At 34.3% G+C, this 24,968-nt stretch overlaps 4 protein-coding genes and 1 long non-coding RNA gene across 14 annotated transcripts; 2 read left to right on the top strand and 3 right to left on the bottom strand.

Annotated features, from left to right (window-relative positions):
- Positions 1-315: 315 nt before the first annotated feature.
- On the bottom strand, positions 316-6,101 carry LOC108201077 (uncharacterized). Its single transcript, XM_064085087.1, has 16 exons — positions 6,074-6,101; positions 5,779-5,974; positions 5,410-5,677; positions 4,421-4,791; positions 3,539-4,267; positions 3,317-3,457; positions 3,153-3,230; positions 2,971-3,054; positions 2,617-2,778; positions 2,345-2,523; positions 1,838-2,014; positions 1,564-1,741; positions 1,317-1,445; positions 1,085-1,222; positions 817-1,017; positions 316-635 (listed from the first exon to the last, which is right to left on the bottom strand). Exons 2-16 carry the CDS (start codon positions 5,851-5,853, stop codon positions 507-509), a joined length of 3,039 nt encoding a protein of 1,012 aa, XP_063941157.1. The 5' UTR covers positions 5,854-5,974; positions 6,074-6,101; the 3' UTR covers positions 316-506.
- Positions 6,102-6,131: 30 nt separating this feature from the next.
- Positions 6,132-6,685, bottom strand: LOC135149238 (uncharacterized). Its single transcript, XR_010287536.1, has 3 exons — positions 6,551-6,685; positions 6,290-6,457; positions 6,132-6,205 (listed from the first exon to the last, which is right to left on the bottom strand). It is a non-coding gene; the product is annotated as an uncharacterized LOC135149238 (long non-coding RNA).
- A 3,553-nt stretch (positions 6,686-10,238) lies between these two features.
- Positions 10,239-12,834, top strand: LOC108200769 (uncharacterized). The gene is made up of 2 exons (XM_017369016.2): positions 10,239-11,190; positions 12,564-12,834. The coding sequence occupies exon 1, from the start codon at positions 10,302-10,304 to the stop codon at positions 11,160-11,162; it is 861 nt and encodes a 286-aa protein (XP_017224505.1). The 5' UTR covers positions 10,239-10,301; the 3' UTR covers positions 11,163-11,190; positions 12,564-12,834.
- A 1,725-nt stretch (positions 12,835-14,559) lies between these two features.
- Positions 14,560-18,525, bottom strand: LOC108200236 (pentatricopeptide repeat-containing protein At5g64320, mitochondrial). 8 transcript variants are annotated; one of them, XM_017368317.2, is made up of 3 exons: positions 15,876-18,525; positions 14,981-15,070; positions 14,560-14,896 (listed from the first exon to the last, which is right to left on the bottom strand). In XM_017368317.2, exon 1 carries the CDS (start codon positions 18,234-18,236, stop codon positions 16,065-16,067), a length of 2,172 nt encoding a protein of 723 aa, XP_017223806.1. In that variant the 5' UTR covers positions 18,237-18,525; the 3' UTR covers positions 14,560-14,896; positions 14,981-15,070; positions 15,876-16,064. The 8 variants fall into 8 exon arrangements, with proteins under 8 accessions (XP_017223806.1, XP_017223805.1, XP_063940468.1 ...); XM_017368316.2 differs by having other exon boundaries at positions 14,560-14,932; positions 15,026-15,070; XM_064084398.1 differs by having other exon boundaries at positions 15,026-15,070.
- A 1,222-nt stretch (positions 18,526-19,747) lies between these two features.
- LOC108200656 (nuclear envelope-associated protein 2) lies at positions 19,748-24,458 on the top strand. 3 transcript variants are annotated; one of them, XM_064085548.1, is made up of 7 exons: positions 19,791-19,985; positions 20,721-20,969; positions 21,074-21,181; positions 22,623-23,087; positions 23,200-23,301; positions 23,668-23,831; positions 24,242-24,458. In XM_064085548.1, the coding sequence occupies exons 2-7, from the start codon at positions 20,808-20,810 to the stop codon at positions 24,273-24,275; spliced, it is 1,035 nt and encodes a 344-aa protein (XP_063941618.1). In that variant the 5' UTR covers positions 19,791-19,985; positions 20,721-20,807; the 3' UTR covers positions 24,276-24,458. The 3 variants fall into 3 exon arrangements, with proteins under 3 accessions (XP_017224367.1, XP_063941618.1, XP_017224366.1); XM_017368878.2 differs by lacking the exon at positions 24,242-24,458 and having other exon boundaries at positions 19,748-19,985; positions 23,668-24,103; XM_017368877.2 differs by lacking the exons at positions 19,791-19,985; positions 24,242-24,458 and having other exon boundaries at positions 20,531-20,969; positions 23,668-24,103.
- Positions 24,459-24,968: the final 510 nt, after the last annotated feature.

Raw genomic sequence — 24,968 nt, 5'->3', positions numbered from 1 at the left:
GTGAACAATGTAGGTTTTTTGGTTTTGGTAAAATATAATGATTCCACTAAAGAATACTATTATTAACTTACTATTATTAGCTTACTATCCATTTTTAATAACTTACAATCCATATGAAGATCAACACAAGTTAGTACATAACAATGATTATTTTATATATAGAATGATAGATAGAGCAAAACAGACATTACAAGAGAATATTTCTTTTAAAATTTCTCGCATCATAATCCAATATGTAGCAAATGAAAACAGACATTACAAGAGAGTAAAAATCTGCATCATTGTTACTAGCAGTTGATCACTATTCACAATCACTTTCAAACAGCAAATAGTTTTAAAGCTGTACTCTAAATATGTGCCTCTAAACACTGTTCCATACCATTATAACAGCAAACAATGAGTATTCACATCACTTTCAAAAATAAGTACTTGCTTCACCTCACTATTCACATCATTTTCAAAGACAAGTATTTTCTAAGACAAGTACTTTCAAAGACCACTACTATTCATCTTGGTTGACACAACGACTTGATCTCATTCACCATTTTGTTTTTGTACAGATTTATTGGTGAATATATAATCTTTGAGGCATAAATCTGGCGTGCCTTCTCCAGCTGTTTTTTCTGTTGAACTCCCTGCATCAATATATTGATCATTTAAACTAGTTAGTTTGTCTGGATCATAAAGTATTCTAGAACTGAATAGATAGTAGAACACTGAATACCAATAGTATTAGAGTAAAGTATCTAAATAGCATTTTGGTGATACTATAATTTAATTATTATACAACTCAAATCAGATATGGAATGGTCTTACCTTTTCATATGCAAATTTGCATTCCCAGTTCCTCAATCCATTGCCTTTGTAGGTTTCCATATGGTTAATGGCAAACACTCCAGAATCCACCTTGTTATACATTGTTCGCCATTTCATATCTAGTCGAACAATTGAAACGCTGCCCAACTGTTTACTCTTGGCCGGACTGCTTGTTTCCAAGTAGCTCACAAAATGTTGTTGCTGAAAACAAATTTATGGTCAATACATATAACACAATTAATATTTACAAATAAAAGTAGAAAAATACCAAGCATTCCGGTAATCCATCATAGACTGCATTGGTGCCATCTGCAATTCTATTGTTGTCAATGATCTCTACTGATGGATTTTTAATGTTGAAACAGACAACATAATAGTGGTCTACATCATGGATTGGGAAAAATATCTGCATAAATAAATGTGAAATATATAATTTAGTCTATCTATGTTCGTGTTTTTGTGTGAAACAGAAATTATATATTAAATGATTTAGAATGTACCAGATCGATATCATCAATTTTTGTATCATGTTTTAGAAGCCATATATTTAATCTTGAACAAAACCTTCTATACTTTGCTTTAGCCTCTTCAGGAGTTTCAACATGGTTCCTTTTTGTCAATGACATCCCCTGTATTGTACAAACAAACTCAAGTTAATATAAACTATAGAAGTTAATATAAATCAGTGCATATTACAGATTATTAAAGACTTTCATGTTGTCTAAAATATTTCGTCTAGTAGCATACCGTGATACTAGTGTTGCAAAAGAACCGGTGTGGCGAGTCTGGGGATCTATATTTTTCATCTTCATTCAGGATTGTCGCATATACATCCATGACAGCAGTTGATATTTTTTCATTGAATTGAAAAGTTTTAATCTGGTAGCTCATGCAAATTACATCCTCCCAGAAGAAAATAATTTGGCTGCATTAACATTATATTATTCATACTTAAAAGCACTGCATAGATTTAGTAATGAAGTAATTTTTAATTTAATCAAATATGTTAGTGAAAACATACGTTGCATCTGATGTATCTACTGTGATCCAATTCCACACCTCCTCCTCTGCCTTTGTAATCTTTTGCTTGTTGAAGTCAATTGTGCGATCAAGAAATGGTGATTTTTTGGAGTCTCCGACCTTTACCTCTCTCCTCAGTCTTCCTGGATTATATTCAGTGTCACCTTCTCTTTCAAATCTATCAAAATCAATACGTTCACCACCCAATGTTAGATCACCAAGGAAATCATCGATATCAATCATTTTGTTATATGCTCTATCGTATTTTGGAAGCGCTAAAATATCGATTGTTTTCCAGTCCTTGTTCGTGTAGTAAGGCCATTCTGGGTCTCTGTCACTCTCTGGTTCAATTCTGTTTTTCAAATTATATTATTGTCACTTGAATTATTTTTTAATGATAACTAGAATAGAAGAGAATGACATATGATAAATAAGAATATTGAATCATACAATTATCAAAGTAAACAATCACAAAAATTACATTATATTCTAAGTGTTGTTATAATACCTTTGTTGTTCTTCTTCTTCCTGACTTTGTGGTTGATACATTTTCGCAAATCTGTCTTCATACAGCTTCAAGCTAGGGTGGTTTGGGAAGAGGTCATTTGCCAGCTTCAAGTTGTTTTTGCATTTCTCATACACAAATTCCAATTCTTTGATGTCTTTATCAACTTGTGACATCATTTCCTAGTTTCAAAGACATAATAACATTATTCAAAACTTTATATAATTACACAAGACAAACTAGATTTTATAGAATTATAAAAAAAAGGTTTGTACCTCTTCAGTGATAATTTCATTATCTTCATACGTGTACTTAATATCTCTCGCCACAGACATGATTCCAGAATAAGTTTCATCTTCCTTGAAATCTTGTGGAATCATTTCTACTCCCCTTAAGGTTTCTTTTGGTGTTTTAAAATTCTCACCTTCTTGAAATATCTGTAAGAGAAGACATATTTATGTTGTTAATAAAAGCATAAGATTGATGCAGTTTAATTATCAATTAAATCGAGCATACTTTGGAAGCACAAATTTACTATTGTACTATAGAACATAAACTTTATTTTAATATAGAACATGAAATCCAAATAAATTAAAATAATATTTAGAGAATAGAATTGAGAAGTTTACATCCACAAATTCTTCAGCTGGTAACTTTCCTTTGTTTTTACCCAATTTCAAAATTGCAGCCTCCTCATTTTCATGATTTTCATCCTATATTTTCAAAGTTCAATAACATATGAGAACTGTAGTTTACTTATCACATATGTTTATATTGAGAATGTAGTTTATGATGTGTTTGTCATTCTTACCTGGTGCCTATGTTCTTCAGCTGATACGTTTCTAGTACTCTGTCTCTCTCCAGTGTTTGGATTGTGCAATGGTCCAACCTGAAATGTATTTCAAAAACAAAATTTAATCACAATCTTTCAAAGAAATCGGTTGAGAATTATATTAATTGGACAAATGAACTTACAATTTCTCCTCTCATAAATGTTCCATCAATGGATTCACTTCTGTTTCTATTCTCAATCAGTGAATCCCTCCAACCAATGAATACAGGCCTTGTCCTTTCTGCTCTGTATTCAGTATGGACGCTTCGGTCAAGGTAGAAGAACTGCAAACATTGTTATTTAAAATCAATGCACAATAGATATTAAGTACAAGTATGAATTATTAATATTATATGTTTACTTACAAGGAGGAACACTAGTGAACCAGTGTAGTACTTTTTCTGAGGATCATCCCACCATTCCTCATGAGTAGATCGAAGAGATTCAACCACAAGCTTGCACCAATTGTAGTGGCTTGCGTTTTCAAACTCGTCTTCAAATCCCAAAACATCTTGACAAACGAAAGAGCTGTTGTTTGTGTATACAAACAGATTCATCATTAGAATCATGAAGTTTTGTTTGAAATGAAGATCCACCACTCTAGATCTTGTTATCGCCTCATACACGGTCAACTCTGTGATTCTATTTCCATCTTTGTCAGGAAATTGTGCCCTCCATCTAGAGAATTTGTCTCTATTAACTTTGCCTTTTTTGAAACAGATTTCTTTCTCTCCTTTTGGCAGCCCAAGGGTATCAGCCACATCTTGCTCTGTGATCTTCACCCTTTGTTTACTGAAGATCATCTCATCCTCAGTCAAATCATACCACCAAATTATATTCACACACATTGAGTGCGGAACTTTTCTCATTGCAAATGATAAGAGAGGGCCAAATCCCGCTTCAGTCACCCATTTTTTCTGATCTTCTGTCAATGCCTGGATAGCATCAGTGAAGGTTTTCGGGTAGGCACGTAACAATATCTTATTTGGCATGTCTGTTTCAGGCTTTCTTATGTTCTCAGTTGGTTCCTCTTCTTCTGTTTCTTCTTCTTCTTCTTTGACATTTTTTCGTTTCTTGGCTCTTTTCATTTTGACCTAATATCATCCAGATTAAAGGAAAAGATTTAGTATTTGAATTACACATATCAAAAGATATACAGTTTCCAAATGTGTGCACATATATGAAAGAGTGTTCCTAATATATGAAGTGAAAGAAGAAATAGAATGTTGAATAATAAAGTTATTTACCGGACTTGAAGCTTTTCTCTTCTTTTTCTTAGGCTTAGTTGTTTTTTTGCTTTTACCATCTTCAATAAAATCATCTTCATCAGCCTTGTCTTCATTATTGCTATCCAGATTTTCTTCATCCTCATTATGATCAACTACAGAAATGACGACTGGTTCAGCTTCTTCTTCTGTAGAATTTCTTTCATCTTCTTCTGCAGCAACTTTTGTCTCATCCTTGCTGTAGTCATTAGGATTTTTCTTTGCTTCAATGAGCCTAGGTGATTTTCTTTGTTCCCCTGATTTGATTTTAAATTTGATGCTCTTTTTCTTTTTGACAACATCACCCTCGATCTTTGATTCTTCAATTGCTGGCAAAGGGGATGGCTTATTGCCTACAAGGAGACATATTTAAAGAACAACATTATGTTTCTTTAAAGCAATTTGCAATAAACAAAGTTCTAAAGAATATAAACTTAATAAAGTGGAATCGATGAAAGTGTAGGAGCTCAATGTAACAGTAAGACATAAGACATAAACTAAGTATAAACTACTAGTTTGCTTACTACACAAAGTAAGCAGTAGGAGCTCTTTATGTGTCATTTCCCATCTCAACAGACTACGATATAAATAGAAACATGTATCTTTTATAGTAACTGATTAGAACTTGGAGCCTCTTTCCACCTATAAAGAACAAAGAAACCTTGTTAGACTTCACCTACACTCCAATAGGTGTCTTATACTACATGGTGCCAAAACTATTTTTTCTTCGTACTGTATTTTGTTTAAACTCAGACTCAAAATAATTTTGATAATGATTTCTAATTTCCTATATGTAGTTTTGTTAGGCAAGTTCAGTCTAGAATAAGGAAAACATTGGAAAATAAAGCATTCCAGAATAGAGATTAAGCAATAATAAAACCAGTCTTCATGTTGATATATTATAATTTAATGCTAGATGTTAGATGTAGGAGCTCAATGTTAGATCAATATAAACTAGTTTGATTCCTTACATTGAGTTATTTTCTGCTCTTCTTGTGAACTTTCTGGGGTGTATGATACCAGTGGAGGCAGGGCATCATTAGATCTGAATAGATCATATGATGGCGTTGTTTGCAGCATATCATTATTCACATTCTCAATTTTTTGAATGCTACTTCCTTCACCATCTTTCTTTTTATCTGTAGTTGTGTCAGATAAACTACACTCCTTTTCTTTCTCTGATGTCAAGTCTTCATAAAATTTTTGAAATTCATCCTTATCAAACCAATCTTCAGTCATCTGTTACAACAGACAAGTTTTTAACACATCATTTTATTTTATAAATCATAACACAGATTACGAACATATAGATTACAGAAAGCCAATAAATAAGAACTTACAAATCCTGGGTAATCCTTAGAAATGTCAAATTGATAGGGACAAGCAGTGAGGAATTTGAACATGTAAAACAACATGTAATAACCACATTTAATCCCATCTTCTTGTTGTGGAATTGATGGTATGTTGTATGGTATATTGAAGATTTCCTCAGCAGATTCTTTTCGATTTCCAGATTCATATAAATGAAACACAAACCTGAAGTTTGCATCATATCAAATTTTATGTTACAATATAATATTTATATATAAGAAATAATTAAACTATAATTAGTAGTTAATATAAGATCTTAATTACTCTCTTAATCTTGGTTCAAGTCTTGTAGCTTCACCGATTTGCAGCGAGTCCAATAAAAACATGCATGGACTATTTGTTTCAGAATTCATATCCTCGCCAATGTTGCATATAATGAGCATGTTCCAGTGATTTCTGTCATGAACAAATATAAATTTATTACAATTGGTTTGAAGAATGTTTAGTACATATCTAACATCATGTTGTTAATTTACTTACGATTGGCACATTGGAATGAAGACATATCTGCTTGAGAACACTTTATGTCTTGATACCCATTTTTTCAGTTTTTTAACTGATTTTTCAGTCAAATAGCTTCGAAAAGATAAAGGATGGTAATACACACATCCCTCTATTCTCTCTGAAGGTATTCTTTTCCAGATTAAACTACATAGAAAAAAAATTATTAGCATGACCAGAGAAAATAATATAGAAAATTTTTTATGAAAACAGTTGTATAATTTGGCAAAACTCTATTACCTCCAATAATCATCAAAGACTAATGTGCTCAACTGTTCTTCTACTTCATCATCAGTATTTTGCTTAAGCCTCTTTTGCGACTTGCCTTGTTTTGTAGATCCTGAACTTTTGAATTTATATTTCTTTCCTCCCGACCTTGTACCTGCCATGTTTAGATAAAAGTAGTGAAGATATTAGAATGATTAAATAGGAAAATCAAAACCAATTATTTCATTTATGCAAATAAATGAAAGCTTACACCACCGAGATATCCTAAAACACTTTAATTAATTTATGCAAATAAATAAATAAAGTATTAGAATGATTGTGCTGTCATATGACCCAGAGGCAGAGCCAGTATAATTTTATATGATCCACTTTGAGTTATTCCTTAAGAGATACACTTTGACTTAAAATATGGAAAGAGCAAATAGCTTTAAAGAGGTACTCTAAATATGTGCCTGTAAACAATGTTCCATACAATTATAACATGAAACAATGACTAAATGTCACACAAGCTTAATTGATACTAAATGGATAAAACAGGACAACTTGTTTTATTTTACAGTGAAACTCCTCATATTTCAATTTAGTCAACTAACATTTCATAATCCGGATGTAAAAACTCAGCTCAGCTACTGAATACTGGAAACTTAGTTCTATTTAAGAATATGTTTAGTGAGAAGAATTTTTTATGGCAAGGTTATTTTGATCATCCAACCTATCTTCCACAAATGAAGCTTGGGTGGAACTAAAGGACAACAAAAGGTTTTTATGTTTAGTGCTAAATTGGCATACACGCTTTGATATTGCAATCAGAATTGCTCGAGGAATGATATATCTTTACCACGACTCAATACTCAGAATAATTCACAGAGATTTATAAGCTAGCAACGTACTACTGGATACTTCCATGAATTCTAAAATATCAGATTTTGGCATGGCTCGAATATGTACAAAAAGAGTAAGTACAAAAAGTGTAAGTACAAAAAGAATATGGATGCTTCCATGAATCCTAAAATACCACATATTTGAGTATACCAATCTCCAAAGTGAATCCATGATCACTGGGATCAACCGATGTTACCTTAAGCAAACACCAAATTATAACTCAAGGTGACTATTTCCTAAAAAACATTCTATGACTAGTTATTCTGATGAATACAAGTTATATATAAGCCTTGTCATAAACTAGTATTCTACCAAAGAAGCAAAATAATCTATACTATAAACAACGAATATATTCTAATATACAACATATTTGACAAATTTCATAAACTATATTATAATGTAGAATAAACTTCATAAACTAGTAACATATTCTATCAAAGAAGCAATATAATCTATACTATAAACAATGAATTTATTCTAATATACAACAAATTTGACAAACTTGTAATATATTCTACTGTGGAAGATAAAACTCTATGTACTATAAACAATGAAATTATTCTAATGTAGCACAAACATCATGAAATTGTAATATGTTCTACTACAGATGCAAAATAATGAAAAATACTCTATAAACTTAATAAACATGCTCTGTTTTATGAAAATGATATTATTCTAATATAGAATAATCAGAATTACATCTATTGTGGAACATATGTATTTCGAACATTGCTAAATCACCTACTGTAGAACAATAATAAACATTCTATTGTATATTGTATATTATTCTAATTCACAACATTCTATTGTAGAATATAAAATTAAGAAGAGTTCGCCGGAATTTTACTGACCTATTCGGCGGAGCATCTTCTAAGCTGTCAATACTGCTCTAAATCACCTGAAACAAACCAAAACAGCTTCGATTAGCTTCGATTATTTTGAAACCCTAATTTATCAAAACAAAATTGAATCGATAAGCTTCGATTAGCTTCGAATTGCTTCGATTCGCTTCTGAACCTTCGGTTTGATAGATAAAGAAGCTCGATTCGTTGTTTCGAGCTTGTTTCTGACCTTCGTCGTTCGAATCTCTCAAGCTGTGTAGTTGCTGTGTGTGTGAAGCTCTCAGTGTGAAGTTTCCGTGTGTATAGGTCCAGTGTGTGTATAGCTCCTCTGTGTGTATAGTTGCCAAAATTAAATTTAGATCCAACTGTTTTAACATGTATTTAATATGCTTAATCACAGCCGTTAGTTTTTTTTTAATATCAACGGTTCAGATCGAGTGTACTATATAACTCCATATAAGGTGCCCTCCCTAGATTGCCACCCTATATATATATATATATGATTATGTTCTAGATTACATTCTAGATTTTATAGTATTTCATATTAATAATTTAATTGAGCTTGGACGTTGAATTTCAAATATTAAGTTTAATTGGTGTTTAACTATGTAATTATAATCTTGACAAATCATATTTTTAATGAAAAATGAAGTGTTATGATAGTATTATGTGTTATTTTTTTAAAGTGTTCTTTATGAAATACAAACTAATATATAATAAGGTTTTTTTATACATAATCAAGTTTAAAAGAATTTTTGCGAAAACACTATCACTTTTCAAAACAAAGAACAAAAATAATGTATTTCTGAAAATAATGTGGTGGTAGCATATGCAATCATATCTGCAATTGCTAGCAACCATATGCAACTTTGAAAAAAAAAAATTGAAATCATATCTAGTTGCATAATATTGCAACTGGTTGCAAAGACAAAAAAATAATTATCTCTGCGGGGCCAACACTAATTTCACAAAAATAATCACAAAAGCATAATCAACATCATTGCATTCAAAAAATCAATTAAAACAAAAATCCCTATAATTAACTCCAATTTAACAAATGAATCAGCAGCAAGCCAAGATCCGATTCGTCAATCGACAAATCCATGCCGCGTAACCTGGCGGAAAAGAGACGAAATCATCCCATATCAGCTAAACCCCACCTAAATTCTTGCGTATCAGAACTCCGAGTTGCATGGGTCACTTATGTCGTCTGCCAATTTCATCTCTTACTTGCCTAATTATTTTTTCTTATCGCCATTGTTCATCGTGTTATTGGATTGCGGTGGTGAGTTAACATCGTGGAAGGCTCATTCAATCGCCGATGACATCTTTGAGCGAGGAGCAGCTCCATCGACTATGCGGCCACCGCCACGGAAGCTAACGTGGTGCAGGCGGCGCGGAGTTGGACGGCGATTGATCGATCAAGACAGAGGGAACATTAATTGTAGAGTGAGAGAGAGTGAGGTGAGAAAGGATGATTGATAAGTAATAAAGAAATGAAAACGTGAATCAGAGAAGATAATATATTTGTAAATATTATTGAAAAGATAGCATGTTTGGAAAAAAAAATTAGAAGGTGGTATATTTGTCAATAAGATTCAAAAAGTAGTATATTTGATAAATATCTTATATTTTTTTTACTTTAAATAAAATTTTATTATTTTCACATGGGGAAAATAAATGCCACTCGGTCCTTGATATCCAAAAAAAACATACTCCCTCCATCCCAAAATAGTTGTCACATTTGGTTTTGTGCCAGTCAAATTGATTAAAGTTTGATTGAAATTTATTAATATTATATCAATTGACAAAATAAAAAAAAATATCATCGGAAATAACTTTTAATCTATTTTAAGATGTAATTTTCAGTTTTTTAAAATGATGAGTGATTTACATATAATTTTTGATCAAAATTTAGTTAATTTGACCAACAAAAATATAAATGTGACAACTATTTTGGATTCGGAGGGGGTAAAACACAAGTACAAAACATAAACAAGCGGTCTGAGAAACCCAACTCCAACTCTCTCCAACATCCCATGATGAATCAATCAAACACAAACCCCCCCACTTTCACTCTTACAAACTGCGGCCAGTGTGGCGTCGACGCGCGCCCCTTCCTCCACCACATCCACCACCACGGCCTCTTCCGCCGCCTCTGCACCGCGTGTCTCCTACGCGCCAACTCCCAAGCCTTCTGCCCCTCCTGCTTCACCCTCCACGACCCACGCGCCGTCTCACGCGCCCCGGAAACCTCAACCTCCTGTGCCAAATGTGGCTCTGTTTCACACAGTGTGTGTGTGGGGGAAAACCCTTGTAAGGAGAATTACATATGTCCCTTGTGCACTTCTCAGTTTTCTCCGATTTTCGGGTGGAAAAGTGGGGGGAATCAAGGGGAGATTGATAGGAAGAGTGCAGCTGCATTGCTTGCTGCTGCCAAGATTTCGTATGATTCGATGAGTAAGGCTTCTAGTATTGCGAAATTGGAGGCGGATAAGAGGGTGAAGGAGGCGAATTCTACGCGAAAAAGGGCTAAGGAGGCCCTTGATCATGTGGCCTTTGTGGTGGAGAATTTGAGGGTTGAGGGGAATGTGAGGAATGGAGTGATGGGGTGTGGGGGAAATGTAGGGGAGAGGAAGTTGTTTGATAGGGTGGATAATTCGAGTGCGGTTTTGGCTGCGTTTAATGCTGTGGATTTGAGGGAGAAGGGGAGGCAGGATGGGGTGGTTAATGGGAATGGACTGTTGGGTGTTGGGGTGGTGCCGATGGGAGTTGGAGGTAATGGGAATGGGAATGGGAGGGAGGTGGTTCCGGTTGTGGATGCTAGGCCTATTACGGTTGTGGATCCATTTGTGCAGAATGGTCATCCGAGAGAAGGGAATCGTGGTCCATTACAGTGATTTTGTTGTGTTGGATGTGAAATGACAGGTGAATATGCTTTCTATGTCTCTGCATCCATTGCTTGTGTTTATATTAAGGCCAAGATAGTATTTTGTTTCTGTTTACTCTACGTACAAACTATTGTGTCATCAAGATTGTATTCTTTGTTTGTGTTTTTATAGATGTTAAGGCTGCTTTTTATTGTTCACTCTCTAATTACAAGGATTGTGTGCGATCAAGGTTCTGTAGTGATAGCATAATTGGTTTATAGTGACTATTATTATTTGAAAGTAATGTTGCGTTATGAAAACAAAGGAGACCTTTGGTTCATGGTTAATGAGTCCGGTTAACGGGAATCGGAACCTTAAACCCATGTGTTGGTGTTTGGATTAGCAATTTTGTGACATGGAATGGGAACCCCAATCTCACTTGGAGGGTAAATCATTATTTACATTCCCCTTGAGATACCCATTTCCCTACCCCTCGTTCCTTCCCACTCACGATTCAAACGCCCTCAAAGTTTATTGTGTAAATACTAATGTTCAGGGAATGGAAATTTTATCGATGTGCTTTCACAGCCTCAGTTGTATTATAGAAATATAAGTTTGAAGGGAATAGCACCAAGTTTAAGTGATTTCGATGGCATTGGCATTGGGCATGTGATAGGCATACTATGTATCTTGTATGTGTTTATGTTTGTATCAAGATTGTAATCTGTTTATGTTTTGGTTACTTGAGATGTCTATTACAACATAGGTCGTGTGTGTGTGTGTTTTTGTGTGATGAAGATTGTTTTAGGTGTTTGCCTGTGATGTGTATTATAACACATATGTGTGATACTGATGTAGACCGGGTAAATATAGAGGTGAATCATAAGCCAAATACCCAATGCGTGATGAATTTTGAATTGGAAGCTTTAGAAACTAATTTTTATTGGGTAATGACTGATGTTCAGATAATGTATCCAAGCGTTTTTGTTTGAAACCTAGCAGTTGTATTATAGAAAACGGAATGGTGGCAAGTTTAAGTGATTTTGATGCATGGGATGTCATGGGATAGCTGACAAGGTCTTTAATGTTTATTGTCTATGTTAATGTTCGGAGATACTTACATGTGAATTATGATGTCTTGCAGCATGTGTGTGTGTGTGTGTGTTTATAAGGATCTTGTTTCTATTGTTTGCTTGTGTTATTAATTTTGCATATTTGGAAGAAGTTGGTCATTTAGGAGGTTAAGCTTAATCAACTTATGAGAAATTTTGTACTGGGAGCTTGTAGAACCCGATTTCATTGTGTAAAGACTAGTTTTATAGAGAATAAAATCCAAGCACTGTAGTTTGAAACTGTAGCAAGGTTATTATTAGCAGGGTAGGACGGTATTACCTTATTACATGTTTCTAACACAGTATGTGTTTATTGCAGGTAGCTTCGGCTTCATAGGGCAGTTCTGCTGGTCTAATTGACCCTTCTGATCAACAGTGTAAAAGAACTAGGTTCTTTGTGTAGGTTTGTCTTTGTCAGATGGTCAAATCTCTAGTATACTAGTTGAATCTCTAGCATCTCTGAAGTTTTTGAAGGAACTTGTGTGATGTTTGTGTATGTTCTTTGTTTGAAAATGTCCAAATCTGGATTTGTTACAAGTAGCTATTGGATTTTATGATATATGAAAGTTGCAGGACATATTATAGCAAAAGCACATTGCAAAAGCTAAATTACATTTAATTAGCTCCGCAGCATTTCCATGGACGCGAGGGATGACTAATTGAAAAACTATGGGTGGAGACTAATTTGGGCCTAAATCCTATTACCCTTCTAATTTGAAATTTTAAACTGTAGATATGGTCTGCTTTGGTTCTTGTATTTGGTGCCGAGTTTAAAACTTGCTGTAAATGATAGTTTAAAGGTTTTTTGCTCTTGTTGGTACCAGAACTTGGGTTTATGGTCCATATTAAGTGAAATAGGGTACCTGCTCTATGTGATTGTATTTACTTTAAGATCCAGCATGATGGTTGTTTTAACTGTGGAACAAACATTGTTTTGAGTTATTTTAAGGTTTGTTAAGGTTCACACATGATAATGTTTTCATGATTTTTGTAACGGGAGCTTGTATAAACCAGGTCAAATGTGTAAACCAGAGTGTTCATAGCAGGGTGATCCTATATCTGTATTTAAAAACTCTAGGAACTGTGTTAGGTGACTGTAGGAGGGAATAATGCGTTGTACATGTTTCTAACCGTGTATGTTTAGCACGTAGGCTTTAGTTGCTTTGGTTAGTTCTGCTGGTTGAATGTGATTTTGTGATCAAAAGGCGGAAAGTACTAGATTGTTTCTGTGGGTTAGTCTGGTGTCTGCTGGACAGTAAGGATCTTCTAGTTTTTGATCTCGCTGAGACTTGAGTGTCTAGTATTTCAAGAGTTTATCAATAACTGTCTTGAGTGTTTCTGCGGGTTAGTCTGGTGTCTGCTGGACAGTAAGGATCTTTTAGTTTTTGATCTCATTGAGACTTGAGTCAGTGTCTAGTATTTCAAGAGTTTATCAATAACTGTCTATGTAAAGTTGATGTTTAATAGTCGTTCTGCAAGTGATTGTGTGAAAGTGAGCATCTATTATGCTAAATTGCTAATGGCTAGGGGATGAACCAGAAATTTTTTAGTTTTTCTGGAATTGATTCGAAAGAATACAATACATGGTACAGCATTCTTATGCATTAGTACTTTGTTAACAATCAAAGAATCTTAGGATCCCAGAAAAACGAAAAGATACCAATAGGCGAAGTTTCAAAATCAGCCCATACTCCGGGAAGCTTTCAGAGAAGCAATCTGTACAAGGATCCCCAGCCTTGGCAACCTATAAATCCTGCTAAAAGAATGTCTGCTCTGACATGCTTTATATCTTTCCTCTTCACCTTCGATTGGATAGTTTACATTCCAGCATATCTGAAACCTTCTCAGTTCTCATATGATCATTTAATCTGCAGCAGGGCAAAGGTGTCTACCAGATATGCTAGAAGTGATCACCTTTCCGCATCAAATGGTTGAGAAACATGAGTATATTGACCATTCTGTTTTCGGCCGGATGACATAGGTTATGTCATTTTTCCACCTCTTCTCCATTTCCATTTATATTCCTTGTTCTGTACTACAAATATCTTCTCTTCCAGGCCTTGTATGTCCTCACATGTTCTTCATGATAAGCCTCCTGGTACTCGATTTCGATTGCAACATTTTCCAAACCGTCTAATCACGTATGTTAAAAAATCCATATTGATTTGGTCATTGATCTTCAATTGGTTCCTGTGGAGGGACCAAGAGGGGTCCAGTTTCCGTGAGCAGTAAGCTGCAGATCTTCCCTTCCCATACAAATACACGAACTTTATAATTAGCAGCGCAACAGGCAAGGAAAAAAGAGAGCAAAGAAGTTACTCAGAAAAACAAGTTACTCTGGTTCAATGATTTTATATTCAATTATCGTAGCAGTCTCTTGCATAACATATACATGCAACATTACACTCTCCCTCTGCCCTGAAGACAACAAGTATAATTGTGAATATGTGATCAATAAAAGTTTTAAATTTGACCCTAATACCAGAGATTTTCTAATTTATGGAAGCTTCGTTTGGACAATGAAACAACGTAAAACCATCCAACAAGCTTCTGTAAACACCTGCCCCAAGCCATCATTTGACTCCTGATGGTAAGCAAAGTCACAGAAATTGGGCATCCCTAGCCATCATGACTCCCGCACAACAGCCAAAGCTGAAGAGCAATTTTAACAGCATTCTTCAGCCTTACCTATGTTAAAATAATCCTCTTCATTTACAAGTTCAACATTAGGCATACATGGAAAAATGATGTTGAGGCTGAAAGACGAATTCGAGTCCTTACAACAGTGTGTGCTCCTGCTCATCAACTCCATTTGTACAAGGACTCCTGCAAAAGCAAATGCAAGAGAGTATTATGGTTGCTATCAACACTCCAACTTTTTATTATCACCAAACATGCAGATATCAATACCAAAACTAGCAGACGTACAATATTTGATAGACATGTTTACTTTCAGATTTACACATTGATTATTCCTCCATTCCAAATTATTAGAACCCCCGCCCACCCCACCCTGGAAAATCATAAGGTAATGTCAATAATCTGCTTCATTATTCTGGTCCAAACACGGGAGAGAGAATAAAAAATTTGACCTCAAATCATTATAAATGATCAATAGTATTATATATATAATCTTGATCACCCTCGTAGGACAAAGTAAATATCCTCGACACACCAGATTACTATGGTATATATTATGCAAAAGACAAACATAACATTTATATAGCAGGAGTTCGAACAAATAGAACAGAAAGATGCATAGAAGAAGACTAAAGAAATGAATCACAACTCGATCCAGAATCATGTACTCCCTATGTCCAAGCAGGTTCTTTAAGTTACTTTTTGACATGCATTTTGAGGCTCCTATAAAGTATAGTTCCATAATATTTTTAATTTTTTTTCCTGAATAAAAGTTTGACGTTTAAACTTTTATTAAAAAACAAATAAATTAAAAAAGCGCTATGGAACTATACTTTATAGGAGCCTAAAAAGGATGCAAACAGTGAACACAAACTATCTGTTGGGATGGAGGGAGTAATATACTACTGCAAGCATGACCATAAAAATGAAATCTTCGCGAGAACCTGCATGGTGATAAAAATAAAAATGTTTAAAATTGTTGAATCGCAACCTGATGAACTAACCCATCTCATTTCAGAAGTGTAAAGACATTTTTGCAGCCTTTCATTCTTAAAAATCAGCCCCCACTTGTATAGTTGATGTTAACACTTCAAACTTGCAGCTTTTAAGCATTTCTTCATCTAACGAAAGGATTGGGGACTGCTTCGTCATCATCCTCGTGTAGAAAAGCCTATATAGTTTAAGCTAGACCTTCAGCAAGAATGCTAGTCACTTTATCTTGCACATAAGCATTTTCATGTCTAGACATTTCTTCATCTCTTTCCTCAGAAACAGAGGAACTTATTAACAATTTATGGGTACCAGCATCTGGAATCCAACCCTTTTCCAACATAATATCCAATAGATGAGAAGCCTCAGTTTTAAAACCCTCATTCCACATACAGTGTATAAGCGTATTATACATAGCTGGATCAAATATTTCATGTCCGGATAAAAATTTACTGATGATAGGTAAAATCACATGCGACTGAGACCGCTTCTTCAAAAAGGAAATCAGATTAGCTAGTGTATCATGATTCGGTATCAAACCCTCACTTAACATTAAGTTTAATAGCACCACACAATCCTTTGCTCGTCCGGCTGCAACCATGCTTTGGATCAGGATGCAATACACTTCAACATCAAATGGACAACCTTCTACAAACATTCTCGCAACTAATATACGAAGATCATTAATCTTTTCTGATTTAAACAAACATAGCATAATAGTATTGTAGGTAGCACTAGAACAATATGTTCCAGAATAGTTGGTTAGGGAGAGCAACCTGACAGAGGTCTCAACCTCTCCTGTCTTACAAAGCCTATCTATCAGCATACTGAACGACGACATCAAAAGTGAGCATCTATTAGCAGACATATAACAGAAAACCTCAACAGCCTCATGAATCTTTTCCCCTTGGCAAAGACATTGTATTAATTCAGCATAAGCGAACTCGTCCAGAACCCAACTTCTGGCACATACCTGACTGAAAAGGTTCATAGCATTATTTACTTCAGTTGCCTTACATTTCGCAATTATAAGAGCAGAGTAGGTGGCACATTCAGGAACAATAGAAGAAACAATCATTTTACCAAGAACTTCCAGACTTCTGTTGAACACCGGACTCAGAGCAAGGCATCTAAGAAGGCTGTTCCATGAATCACAGTCATCTATTTTCACCTCTACCATTCTATCATATACAACTTTTGCACCACGAAGGCAACCAGCACTGCAGTAACCTTTAAGGAGTGCATTATGAAAACATGTGCCCAAAATATGTCTATCTTGCAGAAACATTTTAGCTTCATTAAGCTTACTTAATGCACAAAACCCATCAACTATGTTGACAAATACATGATCAGGTGGTGGCAAATTTATATGTTCCATCTCATCGAGGACGGCTATTGCATCATCAACATAAAGATTTTCACATAAGCACTTTATTAAGACTCCACAAGTCATTGAATCTGGCACAAAATTTGAAGTTCTCATTTTTCTAAACAGCCTCAACCCAACTTCCAATTTATTTAGCCTACAAAATAGAGGTATTATATGGGTGTAGAAAATCAAATCTGGCTCACAACCATGATCAGACATTTCCCTCAAAACAACCAATGATTCTTCCTCCCAATCTTGAGCAATAAGACTGCTTATAACTATCTCGAAAGTTCTGCTGTTAGGAGGACACCCTTTCTTCCTCATCCTTCGGTATTGATTTAAAGCAATTTCCACTTGGTTAGCCTCAAACAAAGCCTCTAACAAAAAATTCAATGTATCAACTGTTGGAACCATCCCCGCTTTAACCATTTCCTTGTACACAAACAACACAGATTTCAAATCTTGCTTCTCCTCCACAAGCGAACCCATCAAAACATTATATACCTCAATCGAAATTTCACAACCACTAGACCTAAGACTAGCAAAAACCAGTAGAGCTTCATCCAACCTAAGTTCTTTAACAAATAACTCCAACAATCTCAAAAGCCCTTCTTCAGAACCCACACATTGCTCCTTAACTATTTCTTTACAAAAACCCTCCATTTCCTCAACCATCCCCAACATTCCCAACTTATAGATTATTCGAGAATACGTATCTATATTGTGCTTAAACCTTTTCTGAAGCGAAGCCCATTTGAACAATTTAAGAGAAATGTTTACATCCTTTACAGAATCCAAAACCTTGATTAAGCTATCCGGGCTAAGCTTATTTTTCAAAAACCTTTCAAATTCAAGAGAACCATCCTGTTTCTGATTTGTTTCGGATCTAATTCTAAGATCATTTGCACAAGAAAGTGAAGAACAATTCATATTCAAGGGTACCCATCTTAATATTTTCATGGAAAATCTTAAAGATGAGAGCTTTAGAGCCATTAGAGGAGCTCATTAGTAGCTATACTTTTCTTAGGTTTTGCAGATAGTATAACACAAATTATACATACAGATATGTAATTGTATATACAATTCAAGAAAGGTTCAGTCTTTGTACCTGATTGGAAAATGCTGTTAAGCCCTGGGATTTAGCAACAAGGAGCTTTAACTTATTTTCAACCTTATATCAAATTGGAAGTAGATTCTCAAGCTTGAAAAACTGACTAATCTAATGTTATGTTCGGTTGAGGTGAATGATTCCGGAGGGAATGTAATGAAAAATGAACTATATCATGGGCAATTGTTAACAAATTTGATTCAATCCTCCATTCCATTCCTTACATTATGTACTAGAGATCATACCTTCAATTTGAGAGAAATGCTCTATTCTCTCTTACCCCCAATTTTTTCTCAAATCTCATCATAGTAATTTTGCACTCACTCAGTTCCAAGTAATTTTACTCATTACATTCCATTCTTCCCGATCAAACACAACAAGACTAAGAGGGGTGTATTGGATTAGGATTTTAAAGCATTTTTTTTGTATTCATGAAATCCGAGAGTATTCGATTGAGATTGTTTGAAATCCATTAAAATCTTGAGGTATTCAATTGGGATTTCAAATTATGCTACAAAATCTGGTGGTATTCAATTGGGATTTTAAATTATGCTTTAAAATCCGATGGTATTCAATTGGGATTGTTTAAAATCCATTAAAATCTGATGGTATTCAAATGCTTATGGATTTTTCTGCATTTCATAAAATAATGGATTTTGTGGCATTTTTCATTGTATTTTAAGTTTTCTGAAGTCCCATCAAAATCGATGGGATTTTGAAGCATTGTGCTTAAATCCTATTAACTCTGCGACATTTTATCAAGAATCCGCACAAAATCAAAATCAAACACAATCCATTAAAATCCATAAACTGAAAACAATCCTAAAAAACTTCAAAGAAGTGAAGCTTTACGATGTACCGCAAATGAGCAAAACCGTATAAAAAACAAAACCGAAATCATAAAAACGGAAAGAAACCGCACAATTAAAAACTGAACCGATTAATAATAAAAACCGAACCGATTAATAATCATATCGAATAAAAACCAAACCAATAATATGGTTGCAGTTTGATTTTAAATTTTTTTAAAACCGAATAGAAACCGAACCAAACAAATTTAGTTATATATATATTTTTTAAATTATATGACTAATTTTATTTAATGTTTCTTACGATATTTATAAGAGACTGATTGGTATATATTTATTTAATAAATAATTTTGAAGCATTTATTTAATATATGATATTTGAAATTATATTGTTTACCAGTTTGACCGTACTAATAGTGAAAAGTAGATAAAATTATTAAATTACATTTAATTATAATAATTTGAAAATAATACATGACGGATTAATGTTCCGATTAATCTTTCGGATTATACCCCGATTTCTCGATTAATCGCATGAAGGTACCCACCAGAACACGATATATAAGTAGATTTGGGACAAGCGTTCATACTTTACATTTTTCTAAAAGAAATAAGTATTGGCAACGGATGGAAAGTATAGATTTGCGGCAGTCACTCCACGTCAGCATTTGAAAACTCTTGTCATGACTCAGGCATGACTTGTACTTGTAGATCACCCAACTAAGTTCACGTTAATTATACCTCAACATAAAAAAACACACAACACGCACTCAATTTTGACGTACATGCTCTCGCCGCCGATGCAGTTCCGGCGTGTAACCACCGGTATGTAATATAATATTATGTGATTATTTTATTATTTATTACGGAGGAGTAGTAGAGATATTAAATTAGTGTAGATTCTCCTTTTGAATGATTGATTATTTCTTGTTTTGTTTCGTTTCATTGCTCCCTCCGTTTCTTTTTATAATCACTACTTCCTCGTTTGTTTCTATGTTTCTTGTTTGATATGTCTAATACGAGACAAATTACTAATCTACGTTTAATTCTAAATATAGTTACCAGTGTTTTGTTTGATTCGTATTTATGAGTATTTTAATACTGTTGTGAATTTTTTATTTAATATTAATATGAAATTAAAGATATTAATGATTAAAAGTGTATGTTGGAAGCGTGACGGAAGCATACATGAAAAGTATTAAGGAACGGGGTAGTATCATATTATTTTGTCTCATATGTATATTTGTAAGTATGTGTGTGTATTATTGTACATCTTTATGAGATTCTTTGGTTTCTCACTGATCATGAATCATGATGCTCTCTCTCTGCTCTGTAGGTTATTAAGCGCACTTTCTTTGTCATTTCTTACAAAACTTGTGGTGTTAATTAATTCCATCCTCATTTTTTTATTTTACTTTTAATCTATTATTTATTAATAAAGAAAAACTTGTCTTTGTCTCTATAATTAATAGTTATCTACTATCTTGACGTTGATGTATGTGTTGAATTTTGAAATTTTTTTCGTGGAAAATGAATTAAATTTAGTGATTTGACATGCAGATACGTTGTCTGGCAGAGAGATGGATAACTGGTGGGCTTAATTTAGTGTGATTTGCAGAATTTGAGTCACTTTTGTTAAATGTGTTAATGGCTAGTGTTAGAGAAATTGATCCATTACTGAAGGATTTGAATGAGAAGAATCAGAGTTTTCGGCGTAATGTGGTGTCTCTAGCCACCGAGTTGAAGGATGTGCGCAGCAGACTTGCTAGTCGGGAACAGTCCTTTGTTCGCGAAACCTTGACTAGACAGGTATAACTTATAAGTCAATTTGTTGGCAATTCCCTAAATAAAGTAGATAGTTCATGGAACTTCTGGCTGGCTGGCTGTTTTGTAACTTTTGTGCGCTTCTGCAGGAAGTGGAAACTAAAGCGAAGAATATGGAAGAAGAGGTATGTAGATTACGAAAGAGCTTGGATGAGAAAAATGGACAGCTTCAAGCAACAGCCTCTACTGCCGACAAGGTAAGAAGTAGACACCTTATGTTTCGAGGACTTTTTTTTTTGACATCTTTATTACTTCTAGCATCAAGCTTTTTATTGAAAAGCTGAAAAGTAGACGTTTTGGATTTATTTACTTCATTGCATACTTGGGCTAATTTTGTGTCGGAATGTTTTTGGGATGTTGGTTTTTGTTTTTGTTTGCGGAGAGCAGAGAGCTAGAATGATCTTCCTTCATATCATGATCTGGATATATCTTTTGTACCCCGAAATATATAAGAAAAGTTTCTTTCTAAATTTTGTTAGCTTAGCGATATCTGTCCAGTCCAGTAAAACACTGTATTTTGAAGAATCATCGATCCTGGAGTTGTGGATTAAAGAGTTAGGATCCTGGATTGTTTTGATACATTTGTAAACTGCATAATGAGAATTGATTTCGCTACGATTTTGCCCAAATGTAGTACAGCATTCTGAGTAATCATTAGGGCTACCAAGTGACTCTATATATGTTACAAGCCAGAACTTTGTTTTGTTTGCATTAACGATATCAAAGATGATTAATGACGTTAGACAATTCTTGGTACCACCAGCTGTGTATTACTTGTCTACATCTATGTTTGGTTTTATTTCCATTCTATGGTAGAGATATAGTGAGAGATCATATACCTTATGATTGGTTCATTGGTTCTTCTCTAGATACAGCATGACATCATTGCCTTGAAGTATGTTTTCTGATATTACCTTTACTTTTGAGCAGTAAGTATAAATTAACCCCCAAGGCTTTCTTCACATGCAGGTTCTTTTAGTTAAAGAATTCAATTAACTTTCTAATTTGGTTAAGCTCATTTGTCATATATTGAGCACTAATTTTGTGAAAGATTTGGCTCAGAGAGTCTAGATTATCTGCCATATATTGTATGTTGTTGTAGATAGTAGACTCGAGGACCTTGAATTTCATTGTGAATATTTGAAGCCGGAATGGTATTAAATTGAATCAAGATGCTGACCACTGCTTATGAAGTTGTGAGGAGAATCTGTAGCAGCATAGGTCATAATAGTTTGAACTTGTTGATGATCATACAATGCAAATTTTCACGAGACATTAGCCAATATAAGTATAATTTTTCTATAGAGTTATGGATCATATAGTTTGGGTTCCTTCCAAAATATTTCATAAATACTAGTGTACTACAAAGTAGGGAATTCTCTTGATGGATGTGATATTTAATTCAATGTTTCAGGGAACTTCATATTTTCATATTGGTCAGACTAATTGACTAAGAGGCTGGTGTTTTTACATATTGCAAGTATATTTCAAAAAGACATGTCTATCAAAAAGACATGTCTCAAAAGATGCATATCCTTGCACCATTTCAACTATATTTCAACGAAGTAATGATCTCTCTTATAATACATACATGCTTGCATACATCAACTCGTAACAAAGTTTCTTACTATGCTGCAGTACCTCAAAGACTTGGATGAAATCAGAATACAGCTTGCAAGTACTCAAGAAAGTGCAGATGCAAGAGCCGTGCTGGCTCAGACTTCGCAGCTCCAATGTTTGGTTCTTTTGAAGGAATTGGATGAGAAAAATAGCTCCTTAAGGGAGCATGAAATTCGGGTTCATAAATTGGGAGAGCAATTAAATGTTTTGCAAAAGGATCTTAAAGCAAGGGAATCCTCACATACAGAACTGAAAGATGAGGTATTAAGAATGGAACAGGACATTATGCAAGCGGTAGCTAAAGCTGGATCAAGTGGTGATCGGGAGTTGAGGAGGATATTGGATGAGGTTGCTGCACCAAGGAATTTTGACAAGATTAATAAGCTTTTGAGTGCTAAAGATGAAGAAATCTTGAACCTGAAGCGTGAAATTCATATCTTGAATACTCATTGGGAGCTAAAATCAAAGGAATTAGAGTCACAGGTATGGTCATTTCTTTATATTTTACGCTCCATAGTTTGCCACAACCCCTATGTAACTTTATTGTGCATTATGCATGGTTTTTATTTATGCTTTACAATTATTTGTTTGACAGTTAGAGAAACACCGGAGAGCTGATCAGGAATTGAGGAAAAGGGTTTTAAAGTTGGAATTTTGCCTCCAGGAAGCTCGTGCACAAACACGAAGACTTCAAAAAGTAATGCAATCTATCCTACCGCCAATATTATAATTTGTGATCAAGATTCAATATTATTCATTTTACTTTCTTGTCAATGTACATATCCATAAGATGAACTGAGATATGATACACGTATGCAATTTCCCTTCCTGTGCTTATCCAATATATTGCCCGAGCCTCATCACCAACTATTAGACAAATAAATAAAATTAGTACATCGAAATGTAGGAAGTTCTCAATAAAATTAATGAAATAGACCTTATATATTGTGGTTGTACAAAATTATCACTATATAATGATAATAAAGAATTTGAAAGTTAATATTGCAAAGTGAATCCTGCTCTCAACTTTGCGTCTGAATTCTGATTCTACTTTTAATTACAGATGGGTGAGCGACGAGATAAAGCACTAAAAGAGTTGAGAGATCAGTTGGCAACAAAGCAACAAGCCGAGGTTTCTGGTGTCGATAAACAAAATTTTTGGGAAAGCCCTGGATTCAAGATTGTAGTTACCATGTCGATGTTGATCTTGGTCTTGTTTTCCAAGCGGTAAATACTGCTTGTTTTAGAATACTTGTTAAAATGCATTACTCTATCAGATAGAAGTCAATTACTAGGCAACTCAGCAAAGCTGTAGATAGCTGGCTTATTATACCGATTTAAACAATGGAGGGATTATTTATATTAGATGGCCAACATATTATTGTTTTGTTCCTCTAAAATAAGATGCAGGTGCATCTTGCTGGCATGTCGCTATAGATGTAAGATTCACTGATAAGTTTTTAAAATTTAGTATAAATAAAATAAGTGAGTTTTTTTTTATATAATAAACGACTACATCATTCATGAGCTGCTACATCTGATACTAATTTAATAGTGCCCAACACACACAAACATCTGAGCTGTGTGTGCTGATGTTTTGTTGATTTGTATCGTGTGATTGAATATTTTATATACAGCATGTCTGCGTTTCTTGGTTGCGGGTTAAGCTAGCGTTGGACTAGGGAAGTCTGGTCTAGGCTGAAGGCTGAAGCTCCCTCTTGTCATATAAATTCGGCAGAAAATGTTTTAAGTATAAAATTACAAGTATGTATTTAAAGTCTGGGCCTTCCCAAGTTCCCAAGAGAACAACTTCCTTGTTTATTTAGTACTATGAAATAAATAAGTGGGCCTTTTTTTTTGTATCACTTAGATTACTACATTGTTTATGACACACACACAAACAATCTCACCTGATGTTTTGTTACTTAGTAAACTGTGACTGAATATTTTAAATTGAATTTCTTGGTTGCCGATAAGCTAGCGTTGAAACAGGAGAGGTCTATCCTAGGTTGAAGTCCTGTATAGTCTTAAGAATCCATTAGAAACTTTTTAGGTTCATATTGGTAAAATATTACAAGTATATAGCTCTTCCAGTTTCTTCCAGTTTCTTTGCCATCGATGACTGAAATTCCTGATGCCAGTTTGGAAGTTTCAGCTCTTTTCTGTTGTTGAAAGTATATAGCTCTTTTCTGTTGCTGAAAGAAAATGTTAATGGTTTGATGAGTTCTTAACAGCAGTTTAGGTACAGGTTATAAGGCAAGGCATGTTCAACCATGCATGTGCCAGCAGGCCCAGCACAGAAGTGTCTGACAGCTTTTCTTTTCTTTTCTTTTTTCCCCCTCTTTTCAGGACCAGCATGCAGCT

This window comes from Daucus carota, chromosome 9 (assembly GCF_001625215.2).
Source record: "Daucus carota subsp. sativus chromosome 9, DH1 v3.0, whole genome shotgun sequence".
In the NCBI taxonomy this organism is placed as follows: domain Eukaryota; kingdom Viridiplantae; phylum Streptophyta; class Magnoliopsida; order Apiales; family Apiaceae; genus Daucus; species Daucus carota.
Note: the sequence above shows the minus strand (reverse complement) of the source record. Positions and strands in the feature narration are given on the sequence as shown.